Genomic DNA, 16,347 nt, shown 5'->3' on the forward strand with positions numbered 1-16,347 from the left:
TTTCCCCTCTTTAAATCTCCTTTCCTTTGCCTTCTATCCTGGCTTTTACCCCTTCTCCACACACCCATACACAGACTTACTTACCTACACATTGGGACGATTTGCTGAAATTCCATGATCATTCTTTTTGGATTTAAGGGTGACTACTGTGGATGCTCTCCTGTTTTCTTCGTTGGTCACTCCTCCCACTAACATCGGGACGCTGTGCAGAAAGATAAAGACTGTCATGGAATTGTTCCATTGGGATCACAGGACTTCTTCTAGGATTTTGGTACCTTGTTTTCATTCTACTACGTCCTTTGTGGCCAAGTAGGTTTTGGGTCTTATTCTTCACGGAGCAGGTAAGAGTGGGAAATAGAAGGTGGTGGCTGGCAGGGTTGGTATCCTCGATCAAAGTCCTGAACTGCTGTTGTTGTTTCCTCTAGCTCTGTTGCTGCTGCTCCTGCCTTTTCACTCGAGCCCCTGGTCTGTCAGGATTATTGTACTCCTACAGACTGCGCTCTTGTGAGGAAAGTCTGGTTGCAAATTAGCTCCAGGCTAAGAGGGGATTGTAGTAAGAACTGTCCAGGTTTTGACAGGGAGATACTCCTGAACTTTGGTTTTGGCTCTTCTTTTGTGCACATTAATTTTGGAACTTGGTTATTATGCCGAATCTCAAACTACAAACAAATCCCCTTTTCACCTCATTCTTAGTTATTAGTGAGGGTTAGAAGTAGGTTTTTGGACACATTGGTGGACTGGATTTTAGTTGACATCCTGATGGACCCCTTAGATTCCTTTGAAGCAGGGAAACCCCTTTTAGTATTAAGGATAGGTAGGCGTTTTCCCAACCCTCATTTCTTTAATAAAAGTCTGTATCAATCAATAATGCCACCACTGTACATTATTGTACTGCTCCACTCCCATATAGCCCAAACACTCGGGGGATTCTGTGATAAAGGGAAGTGGAGTAAAACCCGGACTTGGGAGATTCCTTGCCCCCTAACGGGTCAGGGGGTAGTCAATCGACCTTCCTGGCGCGTATGGGGGCTGTTTGAACATTTGATAGGCCTAAAATGGACCGGCTGACTTTTAGCCGGCCCACCCCTTCCAAGGGCCACTTTCTAAGGCCCTGTCTGTTCCCCTGTCCGTTGCCTGATGGGGTCTGTGGGTCCTTTCCCCCACCCCAACGTGCACATGGAGGCTGAGGAAAACTCCATGTGCTTTGGACACAATAACAATGGACATCCTATCATTTCTTGAAGGTCAGTTCCCTGTCTATCCTCTCGATCCCTTCCTTCACACATGGAACTTTTCAACCCTCACTTCACCTCATCTGGACTTCCACTAACTTAGCCTGCCCAGCTGCTGCATGTATTTTTACTGTCCCACTGAAAATCGTTTTTAGTCTGCCCAGTTGCTGCATGTATTTCTACTGTCCTGCTGAAAATCGATTTTAGTGGTGCCTTGTAGTGCTGTGCTCCTACTAGCTGGCACGTTTCCCCTCTATCTATCCCCTCCCACTCCCCCAACCCCCTTTGCGCTGTCCACCTTTCCTTACCTCCAAGTGCATCTGTGCTTCTGACTGGTAAGTGCACCCCCCCCCTTTTTCACTGCAGCCATCCATGTCACTATATCTCCTATCCTTTCAAACTGCTTCACTATCTCCTATCCTTCTCCTATCACTAAATCTGGCCGGACGAAACTTAAGACACTCTGGCCTCTAACCTAGGTCTTCCTATTGCAGACACCTATGTCACGGCTTCCGCCAGAGAGACTATCACTGACCTCCTCTTCTTCATCAACTCACCTCACCTATGGACTCTCTACATGGCCGGCTTTCTCTCTCCTATCGCCTCTTCTCCCATTAATGGTGGGAGGTTCTCCTTGACCTCTCCGCCATTTCCAGAGTCATCATTAATGTTTATCTCAATTGAACCATCATAGTTCAGGGTTCTCAACTCAACCTTCTTCTCTTCGACAGGCTCCTCCCTCGCCTCTCTAACCTCACCTCTCCCTCCGTCCAGGCTCCCTTGCCTGTGCCTTCCTCCTCCTCTGCACAGGCGACCCTGCCTTGTCGTAGTGTGCCGGCTCCCCTGTCAGCCTTGACTCCTTCGTCATCCTCCACTATCCCCCTGGCCCTCTTGCACTCTGGGGGGGACCACCGTCCCCTGTGCCCCCCTGAGGAAGACCCTCAAAGATGGCAAGCTGCTCCACATTGCCACTCTCAACACTCGCTCTGCCGTCAAACACTCAACAGACATATGCAACCTCGTCAAACTCATGGATCTTGATGTGCTCGCCATCACTGAGATGTGGTTCAAGGAGAGCTCCGTCACAAGCTTTGACACACTCCTCCCTGAAGGCTACAAAATCCTCTATGCGCCCAGGCCTAAGAAGACAAGTGGGGGAGTGGCACTTATCTTCCCAGAATGGATACATGTGTCCATCATCCCTACTCGGGCCTACTCCTCCTTAGAGTGCCTAGTTTGCAGACTCTCACTATCCCCAAAATCTTCTCTCATTATGGCCACATTCTATCGGCCACCAGGTCAGTCCACTCTCTTCCTCTCGGAATAGGCTGACCTGGTCTCCTCCCTACTTTCCTCCTCCCCTCAACTCCTCCTGATGGGTGATCTGAATATCCATCTGAACTCTCCTGAATCCTCAGGTCCTTTCCGCAACCTTTGCGACTCTCTCGCCCTTCTATCCTTCCCTCTGGCCCCACGCACACCGCGGGTCACACCTTTGATGCTCTCATCTCTACTGACATCCCTCTCTCTATCCCTCTCACTACCACCCTTTTTTGGACGGACCACTCTCTTCTCTCTACACACCTTAAGCTCGCTCTCTCCTCTTGCAGCAATACATCTGACACAGCCACTGGGCTTCAAAGTTACCAGACCCGTTAAAAAAGTGACAGTGGCTGCTTTTGCCTCTTCCTACTCTCCTCCACCTACTCCCTCGGATGACTCCCACCCTGACACAGCCCTTGCTAGCCTCAATCTCTCTATCTCCAACACCCTTGACACTCTTGCCCCTGTCACGAGGGTCCGACTGAAGCCTTCCAAAAAGTGCAACTCTTGGTACAACTCTGACGGCTGCCCTTAAACGCAAGTGTAGTGCAGCTGAGCGGAAATGGAATGCGTCATACGAACCATCTGACAAACTGGCCTGCTACCTCCTTCAAAGGCACTATCGACTCTGCATCTGCACCAAGAAAAGTGTCTTTATTCAAGCCTGCATCTCCGCGGCATCAAACAACACAGCCAAACTCTTCAAAGTCTGCAAGGAGCTGGCCAATCCTGCAGCTGCATCTTCTTCTATCACACCCACCCAGGACCCTTTCTCGGCCCTGGCTGCACACTTCACCACAAAAACCCAAGACCTCATTTCCACCATCCCTTCCAAACCACAGCATACACAAACACTGGAGCCTCCCTTGGTCCCCCCCCCTCCACTTACCCTCTCTTCTCTCTCACCTGTCACATCGATGAGGCTACCAGACCGGTCCGATCTATGAAGGCTTCATCAGGTGGACCCCTGCCCCTCAAAAAACACTAAAGACAATATCAACTCCCTCGCCCCCAGCCTTGGCTGATCTCTGCAATCTCTCCTTCACTGGAGTTTTCCCAACTGCACTGAAGCACTCCCTTGCGTACCCTCTGCTAAAAAGAAACATCTGCCGACCCCCGGCTTTCCAGCAAACTACCGCCCTATCTCCATCACTCCTTTCCTGGGCAAACGCCTGGAGAAACTGGCTATCTCTCAGATGACCCTACACGCTGAATCTAGTGGTGGCTGCCATGACCATCAATCTGGCTTTAGGGCATCCAGAGGCACAGAAACTGTTCTTATAAACACCTGTGAAGACCTGCTATCAAGTCTTGACACTAACACCCCATCTATCCTCATTCTCCTTGACCTCTCCTCTGCCTTCGGCAAGGTTAACCACAGACTACTGATCGCACTTCTCTGTGACACCCTGGGAATCACAGGCCAGGTTCTGGCGTGGTTAACCTCCTTCCTTCCCGACTGCCCATCCCAGGTGGAACTCTGAGCCTTTCACTCGACTATCACTCTCTCAACCTGTGGCATTCCCCAGGGATCTAACCTATCCCCTGGTTCTTCAAAGTCTATATGGCTGCCTTGGCACAGGTGATTGCCACTTTCACCTCTAACTTCCAGTGCTATGTGGATGACATGCAACTATCTTTCAGGCTACCCTCAGCCGCCGCCTCCTCCTCCTCGCTCATATCTGACTGTCCGCTATTCAGTCATGGTGTGCTGCAAACAACCTCTGTCTCAACGCCACTAAGACTGAGTCGTCCGCATTGGGGCCCCTGCTCCTGCTTTCCCACTTTCACTCTGGCCGGCCTCCCACCTGCAAAGCAAGAAACCTTTCGGTCATTTTTGATTACACTCTCTCCTTCTCCATGTCACTATATCTCCTATCCTTTCAAACTGCTTCACTATCTCCTATCCTTCTCCTATCACTAAATCTGGCCGGACGAAACTTAAGACACTCTGGCCTCTAACCTAGGTCTTCCTATTGCAGACACCTATGTCACGGCTTCCGCCAGAGAGACTATCACTGACCTCCTCTTCTTCATCAACTCACCTCACCTATGGACTCTCTACATGGCCGGCTTTCTCTCTCCTATCGCCTCTTCTCCCATTAATGGTGGGAGGTTCTCCTTGACCTCTCCGCCATTTCCAGAGTCATCATTAATGTTTATCTCAATTGAACCATCATAGTTCAGGGTTCTCAACTCAACCTTCTTCTCTTCGACAGGCTCCTCCCTCGCCTCTCTAACCTCACCTCTCCCTCCGTCCAGGCTCCCTTGCCTGTGCCTTCCTCCTCCTCTGCACAGGCGACCCTGCCTTGTCGTAGTGTGCCGGCTCCCCTGTCAGCCTTGACTCCTTCGTCATCCTCCACTATCCCCCTGGCCCTCTTGCACTCTGGGGGGGACCACCGTCCCCTGTGCCCCCCTGAGGAAGACCCTCAAAGATGGCAAGCTGCTCCACATTGCCACTCTCAACACTCGCTCTGCCGTCAAACACTCAACAGACATATGCAACCTCGTCAAACTCATGGATCTTGATGTGCTCGCCATCACTGAGATGTGGTTCAAGGAGAGCTCCGTCACAAGCTTTGACACACTCCTCCCTGAAGGCTACAAAATCCTCTATGCGCCCAGGCCTAAGAAGACAAGTGGGGGAGTGGCACTTATCTTCCCAGAATGGATACATGTGTCCATCATCCCTACTCGGGCCTACTCCTCCTTAGAGTGCCTAGTTTGCAGACTCTCACTATCCCCAAAATCTTCTCTCATTATGGCCACATTCTATCGGCCACCAGGTCAGTCCACTCTCTTCCTCTCGGAATAGGCTGACCTGGTCTCCTCCCTACTTTCCTCCTCCCCTCAACTCCTCCTGATGGGTGATCTGAATATCCATCTGAACTCTCCTGAATCCTCAGGTCCTTTCCGCAACCTTTGCGACTCTCTCGCCCTTCTATCCTTCCCTCTGGCCCCACGCACACCGCGGGTCACACCTTTGATGCTCTCATCTCTACTGACATCCCTCTCTCTATCCCTCTCACTACCACCCTTTTTTGGACGGACCACTCTCTTCTCTCTACACACCTTAAGCTCGCTCTCTCCTCTTGCAGCAATACATCTGACACAGCCACTGGGCTTCAAAGTTACCAGACCCGTTAAAAAAGTGACAGTGGCTGCTTTTGCCTCTTCCTACTCTCCTCCACCTACTCCCTCGGATGACTCCCACCCTGACACAGCCCTTGCTAGCCTCAATCTCTCTATCTCCAACACCCTTGACACTCTTGCCCCTGTCACGAGGGTCCGACTGAAGCCTTCCAAAAAGTGCAACTCTTGGTACAACTCTGACGGCTGCCCTTAAACGCAAGTGTAGTGCAGCTGAGCGGAAATGGAATGCGTCATACGAACCATCTGACAAACTGGCCTGCTACCTCCTTCAAAGGCACTATCGACTCTGCATCTGCACCAAGAAAAGTGTCTTTATTCAAGCCTGCATCTCCGCGGCATCAAACAACACAGCCAAACTCTTCAAAGTCTGCAAGGAGCTGGCCAATCCTGCAGCTGCATCTTCTTCTATCACACCCACCCAGGACCCTTTCTCGGCCCTGGCTGCACACTTCACCACAAAAACCCAAGACCTCATTTCCACCATCCCTTCCAAACCACAGCATACACAAACACTGGAGCCTCCCTTGGTCCCCCCCCCTCCACTTACCCTCTCTTCTCTCTCACCTGTCACATCGATGAGGCTACCAGACCGGTCCGATCTATGAAGGCTTCATCAGGTGGACCCCTGCCCCTCAAAAAACACTAAAGACAATATCAACTCCCTCGCCCCCAGCCTTGGCTGATCTCTGCAATCTCTCCTTCACTGGAGTTTTCCCAACTGCACTGAAGCACTCCCTTGCGTACCCTCTGCTAAAAAGAAACATCTGCCGACCCCCGGCTTTCCAGCAAACTACCGCCCTATCTCCATCACTCCTTTCCTGGGCAAACGCCTGGAGAAACTGGCTATCTCTCAGATGACCCTACACGCTGAATCTAGTGGTGGCTGCCATGACCATCAATCTGGCTTTAGGGCATCCAGAGGCACAGAAACTGTTCTTATAAACACCTGTGAAGACCTGCTATCAAGTCTTGACACTAACACCCCATCTATCCTCATTCTCCTTGACCTCTCCTCTGCCTTCGGCAAGGTTAACCACAGACTACTGATCGCACTTCTCTGTGACACCCTGGGAATCACAGGCCAGGTTCTGGCGTGGTTAACCTCCTTCCTTCCCGACTGCCCATCCCAGGTGGAACTCTGAGCCTTTCACTCGACTATCACTCTCTCAACCTGTGGCATTCCCCAGGGATCTAACCTATCCCCTGGTTCTTCAAAGTCTATATGGCTGCCTTGGCACAGGTGATTGCCACTTTCACCTCTAACTTCCAGTGCTATGTGGATGACATGCAACTATCTTTCAGGCTACCCTCAGCCGCCGCCTCCTCCTCCTCGCTCATATCTGACTGTCCGCTATTCAGTCATGGTGTGCTGCAAACAACCTCTGTCTCAACGCCACTAAGACTGAGTCGTCCGCATTGGGGCCCCTGCTCCTGCTTTCCCACTTTCACTCTGGCCGGCCTCCCACCTGCAAAGCAAGAAACCTTTCGGTCATTTTTGATTACACTCTCTCCTTCTCTTCTCACATTTCAGACATCTGTAAAAAGTCTATCAGCTACACCTCCTCAGAGGTACTCTACCCTTTCTCACTTTCCCCCAGAGGCTCACTGTCTCCAGAGCCCTGGTTCTCTCCAGGCTGGATTATTGCAACAGCCTCTTCCTCAACCTCCCTTCTTATACCCTGCCCCCTCTGCAACTCATCCAGAACAGAACCGCAAGACTTATTCTTGGCCTCAAGCTCAGGGACCGCATCTCTCCGGTGCTGAAATCCCTCCACTGGCTCCCCGTGGCTGTAAGGATCAGATTCAAGACGCTTTGCATTGTTCACAAGGATTTCTGGGGCTGGGGACCCTCCTAACTTCAACGCTGCCTGCCTAAATACTGTCCCTCATGAGCCCTGCGCTCATCTTCCTCCAACCTTCTGCGAGTGAGCCGGTTCTCCAAGCAGAGATTTGGTGGGAGATCCTTATCCTCACAGGTGCCTCCCTCTGGAATAGCCTACCTGCTGCACTGTCTTGAGCCGGATCTCCTGAAATTCTGGAAACCCCTCAAGACATTCCTCTTCTTCTCCTCCTTCTCTCTCCTGCTACCCTGCTAACCCAGTTCTCTGTCCTTTCCCTCTCTCCCTCCTATGCCTTACAGCATGCCGACTGGCCGCCTGTTATACCTCAGTCTCACTGGTCTCCGGCACCCCCGCCATTCCACTCTCGCACTTGCCTCAGGGCCCTACACCCCACCCACACTGCACCGAGAAAGAAACCAAAGAGTGTCTCTCTCTGCACTAATCCAGTCTCAACTGACCAGGTGCACTTGATCCCCCCCCCCCTTTGGGACCTCTGTGCACTTGCACGATCCGTACGCACCATGCCTGAAGATCGTCTGTCTGTTTCTCCCCTGTCTTCACCCCTAATTGTACTGTTAAAATTGCAGAATCGCTGTCAGGTCTATTTGCTATATCCCATACTTTTAAATGTATTTTATGCACTTACTCTGCCCGTGCAGACTATTATCGTCTCAGATTGTCGGGCTCTGAGTGACTGTTGTTCCCCCCTCTCCCCCCGACCCCCTGTCTTCCCACCCCTCTTGAGTGCTATAAAACACTTGCCGGTGTATAAGCGCTATATAAATAAACAAAACCATACATACCATTTGACTTTCATTGCTTTTTTTTCAGTAAATAGCAGACATTCGTTTCACTGTGCATTGCAGGCCTTTTAGTGGCAGCATTGCACCAACTATGAAGTGTGCTTATGGTGACGAGCACCATTTTTACAGAAAGCACTGGTAAATATTTTAGCATGGGGCGAGTGCATTTCTCTTAGGTCGAGTATGTAAACTAAGGAGCATGCTCTGCAGATAGTGAGATTTTTAAGAATTTGCAAGGCCTGATTTGTAAACTTTATACAGTTATTTCAATCTGCCCCTAGACCATTCCACATGTGTATTATTCCAGACTGTCTTAAATATTTTCATAGTGTTTATACATTTTGTTCAGTGTTGTTATTTTTATTAAATTTGATAAAAAGAAATCGAGTATGCTAAAAACAAAAATCTGTGTTTGTGAATGCCTGTAAAGTTCCATTAGGACACATCTCGAGGATGTTTAAATCATCCCTACATGATGGACAATAGGTCAGTTTGCATGTCATGTGGAAGTTCAATTTGTGGCATTCTATGTATGTATGGTATTTCTATAATCAAACCTAGCTAATAAGCAGCAGATCGATTTACAAAAGTAAATCAGAGGTTTACAAGAGAAGTTGTTCATCATGGCAGATCCTCATTCACCAGGTGTAGCTCTTTTTTAATCCAGGTCTACGAGCTGCTTTTAGATCTTGCTCGTCAGCTCTTTGTTTTGATACCTGTAATGTGATGGAATACTAACAGGCAATACATTTTTGGAAGTGTAATATGTAGAAACGTTTTATAGCACTGTCCTACAACTTGTCATAAATGTGGTTTAATTAGCTTTTTCTTCACCATCAAATTCTTTGTGTGCCATGTAGTATGTTTGACTTGCAACTGCTGTCTAATGAGTGCACTGCTTAAAGCGAGCATGTGCTGTTAGAACCATTTTTACTGTTATTGTAACTAAATGTGAGGTGTCTCTCTACTCTGTGTCACTTTGTACAAACACTGTTTGTTAATTCACTCAGCTTACATGATTGTGCACTTTTTTTCCAGGTTGGGTGCCAGTTGAGAAGGGAAACAAACAATATTGTTGGCACTCTTCTGTGATAAACTATGAAGCTGGAGTTGCTCTTGTGCTAAGACCACAAGCTGAGGATACTGACATTTCAGAAGTTAGCCTTGTACAATTATGTGATCTGCTAGAACAGACACTGGAGCTCATTGGAACCAATATTAATTCAAATCCATATGGTAAGTTCTTATTTTCAATTGTTTATTGTTGTGATCATGCATTATACTTGCAGCACTGGTCAGAAATCTAGTCTCTTACCTACTGTAGATGTGGACTGACTTTCCAGCAGGCACTAACAATTTGTGAGCCTATCCTGTCCACTCCTAACCCGATAGCCAAACAAAACCCACCAAGGAAGTAAGAAGAAAGTAGGGGGGAGGAGCACAATTCCGTTTTAGAATTGCTTGGCCCCTCCAATAGGCTAGGTGAACTCCCCACTCGAGTCTCACTTGGATTCCACAATGAGACTTACAGCATGATTCGACCCTTGCCAAATCTGGCAGACTACCGCTCTGCTGGTCGAGCCTACGCAGGAAAAACGTTCCCATAGGGCACATTGTGGGATGTTTGAGCACTTCTAGTCTCCATACTTTCACATACTTATACACGTATCTCATTTTTTTTTTTAAACACCTCCTGCCATAGCATCACTTTATAAATTCCTTAACCTCAACCGGACCACTTGGGAGGGAGTATCCTACCCCGATAAATCGCTATGTTTAGCTTTGCAATTATAAAGCCAGTCTTTGATAACAGTTTGACATACCAGTTGGCCTAGGAGTCTTCCCAATTTGCAACACAAATCAACTTGGAACAAAGCATACCTCCCAACCTTTTGAATTACCAGGGGGGGGTGGTATCCCATTGAAGCCTAGGGACGAGTAAATGACTGGCCATAAGAGGCCTTTATCCATTGCGGGAGACACCTGCCAAAAGTTTTTGTCGATGGGTATGCATGGTGTAAAGCCTAAGCATCTTCAGAAGGGAATACTGTGCAGGTAGGAAGTTTAGCAATGGAATGGAAAAGGAGGAGGGGCTGAGCACAGTGTGAGAGGAACTCTGCGTTTAGCGTCCGACAATGATGGCAGAAAAAAAGGATCTGAGGGACCTCGACGCGTGAAGCACCATGGGTACAGTGGACCTCACACTATGGATAGTATTACTGGCACACCCTGTCGACATCCCTTTTTCGAGTTTAGAAAACAACAACTGTAATACTCTACACTAGCATGTGCATCTAAGCAGATACAAGCATCAGAAATACGATTACGGTGAGAAATTTCTCCAGCATGGGGTCTTGCATGGATTCACATGCTCATGAATATTCCCCGTCGTCAGGATGGGAATTCTCGGTAAAGAAAAAATCAGTATCAGTTTCGTTTCTGATCTGTCTTTCTTAGTAGTAACCCATCACTGATCTCTGTGTCATACTGCCCCCAGCCAATGACTGCCCTCTCCCTAAGCCCCGCCTCTGGCAGCCATCCTCAGATTTTTACCGCACGCTCAAGTGTTGGGAGTCCTCGTGTTTAGCTCTCGAGTTTTTTACTGCGTTTTCACGTTTTTTCAGGAGAATTTCTCATTTTTTTGGTTTAATCAAGCCTCAAGCTCCACCGTTTCTACTTCCGATAACGGGGACCCGTTTCGGAATTCTTCTACGCCCCTCAAGGGTGAAGTTTTCGTCGAGTTTACACTTCTTGGAGGATTCCGGAAAACCTGCGGCCTACCTCAACGGACATGGCCCAGGACAATGGGAGCTCGACGCCCGGATCGAAGCTGTTCAGGAACTGCCCTGGATGTGGATTATATAACGTTTTCAAGGAGGACGAGCATTCGCGATGCCTCTACTGCCTCCATGGGGACAAGACACACGTGGAGAAGGACTGTGCGTTCTGCAAGAACCTTTTCGGAACGGACCAAACAAGATCGTCATTCCCGCCTCGCCACCTGGCTGGAGAAGGGCACAGCAAGTGAGAAGGCGAAGAAGAAGTCTGAGCGGGCTTCTAAGTCCTTTGAGGGCGCCCCAGCGACGGGGACAACAACAGAAGGCCAAGCACCGCGAGTCCGCGGGCTCCGGGAGCGTGGAAAGGCCGGGCTCTTCGGTTGCCAAGCAGGCTGCTACTTCCCCGGCACGTTCAACCACGAGCCAGCACTCTGGTTCGGGGAAGAGGAAGTCCCAAGGCGAGGGCTTTGATCCACCCGGCTAAGGCCTCTACCGAAGTGGTCGCTGCAACCCTGGCGGAGCCGGCTGAGACCGCCAATGGAAATGGCCTCTGGGCCCAGAGTATCCCTGCCGCCGCGGAGGGAATCCTCTTTCCAGCCCATCGCTAAGACCCCCGTGAAGCCCCCGGCTGAAAAAGAGGTGGGGGGCGGTGACCATTACAGACTCGGAATCAGCCTTTGAGGAGGAACTGGTGGAGACCGAGAAGGGCCTCAACGAAAGGTCCATAGGCCTCAACGAGAGGTTCAGAAACCTCAACGAGAGGTTTGAGAAGGTTCGATCCCAGGGGACGGTCCCTGCTGACGCGATCGAAGATAGCGATGACGAACGGGGCCCAATGGAGCGGCCATCCCGTCCGTCGCAGCCATTGCCCGAGCCCCAAGATAGCTCAGCGGCCATTTTGTTGGCAATCCAATCCTTATGTATCGAGATAAGGACGAGATTACCACGTGTTAGGGAGAATTTTCTCTTTAGGCTTAATTTCCTAACCTAGTGAGTCCCCCAGCAGCTTTGCTGGATTTCTGGAGTTTGTTTTTTTTCTCCTGCCAAGAGTGAGACTCTTTCTCCCACTCTTGGACATGATTTACGGTGTTCCTTTGACTGTTAATGTGTTTTATGGGCTATGGGGTCCTTTACTCCATAGGGTCTCATGTGTTTTTACTATGTGTGTTACACAGCACCCTCCGTGCCGTAACACAGAGGTGTCATAGTGACACCCCACCATAGACTCCATACCCTGGGACTGACTACTGTCTCCCAGGGCATGTAAAGTCACCATTGGCTTTACTAGTCCCAAATTATTAACAGAAACCAGTACACACCATCATATTGTGGACGCACTGGTCGGGGCAATTCGATTGCCCCGCGGTCTGTTAGTCGAGGGGGCACGTCTCCGTCCCCCCTGATCGAGTTTTGGCTGGTGGCAGTGTAAACTACTTTTTATATTCGACCGCAAATATATCCCTATGGGATTTTCCCATTGTTCGAGGCTACCAACTTTAATTATTTAATTCTCATAGCCTCGAACATACAGCCGGTTTATTTATTTAATATTAATTCGCCGGTTGATATTTTTGTCAGGACTCGATTCTAAAATGGCATTTGTGTTCTCTTCTGTGAACCCAAGTCGAGCCCTTTGTTCCACTTTTTGGCAGGCTTCTCCACAGAAGCCTCCAAAAGTGGTGCCACTCTGTCTGGGTACCACAGGGGGTGTGGGAGGGGGTTTAGGCAGCCTGCACTGAGTTACCTTGGTAACCCAAGTCGCACTCTTGTGTGATTGGCCCACCACTTAGCATGTTTGATTGACAGCTAGGCTGAGTGAATGGGGGTATGCTGCATAAAAGCAGGGCTTTTGGGACTGGAACTTCAGAAGTCGCCACAGGACCGGAGAATCCGACGAGGGAGAAGCTGAGCCGGCCTACCACGACGACACCACCGCTGGAGCCCTGCGGAACCGTCTCACCACTTCCCGACGACAGAGAAGATCTCCCGGCTGGAGAGGCTTCTTCCCCTGACTAGTGGGCACAACCAGTTTATCTTCTTTTCTTCCCACCCCAGACCGGTTTGTGGTCGAACTGCCCGTGCCAAGCACCCCGGCCACCGGATAGCCACTTACAACTGAACCGCGAATCAACGGACCGCGCCTTGTACCTGAGAAACTCGCGGCTCGTTTCTTCCCTGGCAGTGCAACGGACGAGATCCTCTCTTCCCCCGGACGAAGCACCGACTTGCATCCGCTGCCAGGAACAACTGCCCCCGCTGGAGTGTTCTCACCACTTTAAGGTACCGTGTCCGCCAGGCCTCCCTTTCTAAAGATTTCTACAAGGTAACAATAACCCCTTAACCTTCTGGACTGGGCTGGCCTTGTCCCTCTAACTGGTCCCTTTTTTTGGTCCAACTCCTTTTTGAACCTCTACAAGACTATTTGTGCACTGCAACCATGTGACCTCGGACACATTTCGTTTCGATCCTCTTAAAGCGGATCCGGCCTACTGACTCTGAATTCACAGTGTTACTTTGCCTTCCTCTCTTGTTGTGTTTGTGAAAAAGTGGTGGGATCTGTTTCAATGTATTCCCTGCTTTTCTCTCCCTTTTTAAAAACAAATTATTAGAGTGCCATCTACGTTAAGCGCTCACCGCTGTCTGAAAATAAGTGGGGCTTTACTTAAGACTTGTCTAATATTCTTTTAAGGAAGTGTATATCTTTTAGTGACCGTGTTTTTGAATTGCTTACTATTATTGCCTGTGTGTTTTTCTAGATGTGGTTTTAAATAAATAATTCTCTCTTTTACACCTAGCCCTGGTCAGTGTTTACTTGTTCTGTTTTGTTCTCTTGACCTATTGTGCATACTCTGTATACTGCCTAACTCTTCTTGAGGGAAGTCTGACTGCTCAGCCACAGCTACCAAGTGAATCTGTGTGGTACAGACTGCTACCAAGTGGGTTTACTGCCAAACACCTGTAGTCTTATATCTTTGGCAGTGGTCCAAGAGGGAACTGCACAGGTTTCTGCCTGCACAGGTTTCTGCCTAACACCACACACCCCGACGGAGGAGCCAGAACCAGGCCCGTCGGTAAGCCCTCCGAACAAGCGGAGGAGAGTCCACCTCGCTCCGCCCTTCGTGCCTGCGAGACCGGTGGACCCCTCATCCCCCTCGCCGGGAGAGGATACAGCGACGGATACGGGGACGGACGATGACGGCGGCGATGACACAGCAGACAATCACCCTCCCCCTCCCCCCCTCCTCCCCCCTCCTCCCCCCCCCCCCAAGCGAGCGTCACACCATGATAACCAGGGCATCCTAGCTCTTCCAGCTCTGCCCTGAAGAACCACCAACGACGAGAGGCTAAGAGGAAGACGGTCCTCGCGGTGCCTTTACTCGACGACATCTGCCACGACACCCGCCAAGAGGGACAGGTACGAGAAGAAGTACCAAGTCCCCGATGCCTCCCCCTTTTGCCTCAGGGCCCAGCCCACGCCGGACTCAGTCGTCACGGCAGCGGCTAAGAAGGCAGCGGGCACGGCGGCTTCAACTTCCACTTCCCCGCCGGACAGCGAGGGCAAGAAGTTGGACTCTATGGGACGAGTCATCTCGTTGGCGGCGACGACGATTAAGGTGGCCAATGCCTTAGCGATCGTGGCCCGTTACGACCGGGAGTTCTGGTTCAAGATGGCTCCCCCTGCTAGATTTCCTGCCTGATGACAAAAGGGCGGAGGCCCTAGAAATTCTGCAGGAGGGCGAGGTGGCGTCGGCTCATGCCATAACGGTGGCGACGGACATCACTGATACTGGATTTCGCCAACTGGGCAACACAGTTTGCCTCCGACGACGGGGATGGTTCAAGGAGACAGACTTTCGCCAGGACGTCCAGACCAGGGTGTTGGACATGACGTTCGACGGCAACAACCTCTTTGGTAAGGCGGTGGATGAGTCTCTACAGGCCATCAAGACCAACTCGGAGATGGCCCGGGCCCTTGGGGTGCTTCAGCAGCGACGGCCCTTTCGGAGCCCCGGAGGCAGACAGGGTGCCTCCAAAGGATCCAGCGGTGGCTCCTCCGCTTACCGCCAGGCGGCCCGCTCCTCTTCCCAGGAGGCCTACAGAAGTCGCGGCAAGCAAGGGGGATCCCGCCGTCGTCGTCAAGGAGGCCAAGGCGGCAAGGCCTCCTGCAAACAAGACTGACCCGGCCGTGTCGTCGGGCCCCCACCGAAGCACCCCGGTGGGAGGCCGGCTGACGAAGTTCGTCAGCGTGTGGGAGTCCATCTCCACCGACTGTTGGGTGCTGGACACCCTGGCCAACGGGCACTCGCTGGAATTCCAAAAGAAGTGCCCTCGCATTCCTCCCGTGGCCAGGAAGGAGAATCACGTCCCTCAACTGCTGTTGGAAGTAAAGGCGATGCTCAAAAAAGGTGCCATCGAGCTCGTCCCCAGGGGGCTCCAGGGCTCCGGAGTGTACTCAAGGTACTTCCTCGTCAGAAAGAAGACAGGCGGTTGGCGCCCCATCCTGGACCTGCGTCGGTTAAACAAATACATCAAGGCGCAGAAATTCAGGATGGTCACCCTCCAACATGTGCTGGGACAACTGGAGGAAGGCGACTTCCTATCGTCATTGGACCTGGAGGATGCTTCCTTCCACATCCCCATTCTGAAAAGAATGGGGATGTGGAAGGTTCGTGGTTCAGGGACGCCACTACCAATTCAGAGCCCTACCGTTCAGATTAAAGTCGGCACCCAGGGTTTTCACCAAGTGCCTGGCACCGGTGGCGGCGCGGCTGCGCCTGCAGGGGATCCACGTCTACCCCTACCTGGACGACTGGCTAATCCTGGCAAGATCAAGGGAACTCGGCGTAGATCATACGGCGAGGACCGTCCGGTTGCTCACGGAGCTGGGGTTCGCCATCAACTACCCCAAATCCCACCTGGTTCCATCGCAAGTAGCTCTGTTTTTGGGGGCGAAGCTCGATACAGTGGAGCAATTGGCCTGCCCTTCAGAGGAGAGGACCAAGACCATCCTGGGCAAGATGCGGCGCCTGTTAGCTATGGACGTGGCCAGGGTGAGGTCCATCAAGTCCCTTCTCGGGATGATGTCCTCATGCATCTACCTTGTGCCCCTGTGCAGACTTCAGATGCGTCCGCTACAGGAGTTCCTTGACGCCCACTGGTTTCAGGCGAGGGGTTGCTTCGAGGACAGGATCCCCCTCGACGAGGAGTTCCGTCGGGC

The 16,347-nt window shown here is 51.0% G+C and overlaps 1 protein-coding gene across 2 annotated transcripts in view; it reads left to right on the forward strand.

Annotated features, from left to right (window-relative positions):
- Positions 1 to 16,347, forward strand: part of RLIG1 (RNA 5'-phosphate and 3'-OH ligase 1) — a 493,483-nt gene that overhangs the window by 242,262 nt on the left and 234,874 nt on the right. For both annotated transcript variants that reach the window (XM_069629330.1, XM_069629329.1), the window contains exon 5: positions 9,391 to 9,588. In XM_069629330.1, the coding sequence (XP_069485431.1) occupies positions 9,391 to 9,588 (198 nt within the window). The remainder of the gene's footprint in view (positions 1 to 9,390; positions 9,589 to 16,347) is intronic.

Source organism: Ambystoma mexicanum, chromosome 12 (genome assembly GCF_040938575.1).
Source record: "Ambystoma mexicanum isolate Mex_15411 chromosome 12, UKY_AmexF1_1, whole genome shotgun sequence".
NCBI classification, from domain to species: Eukaryota; Metazoa; Chordata; class Amphibia; order Caudata; family Ambystomatidae; genus Ambystoma; species Ambystoma mexicanum.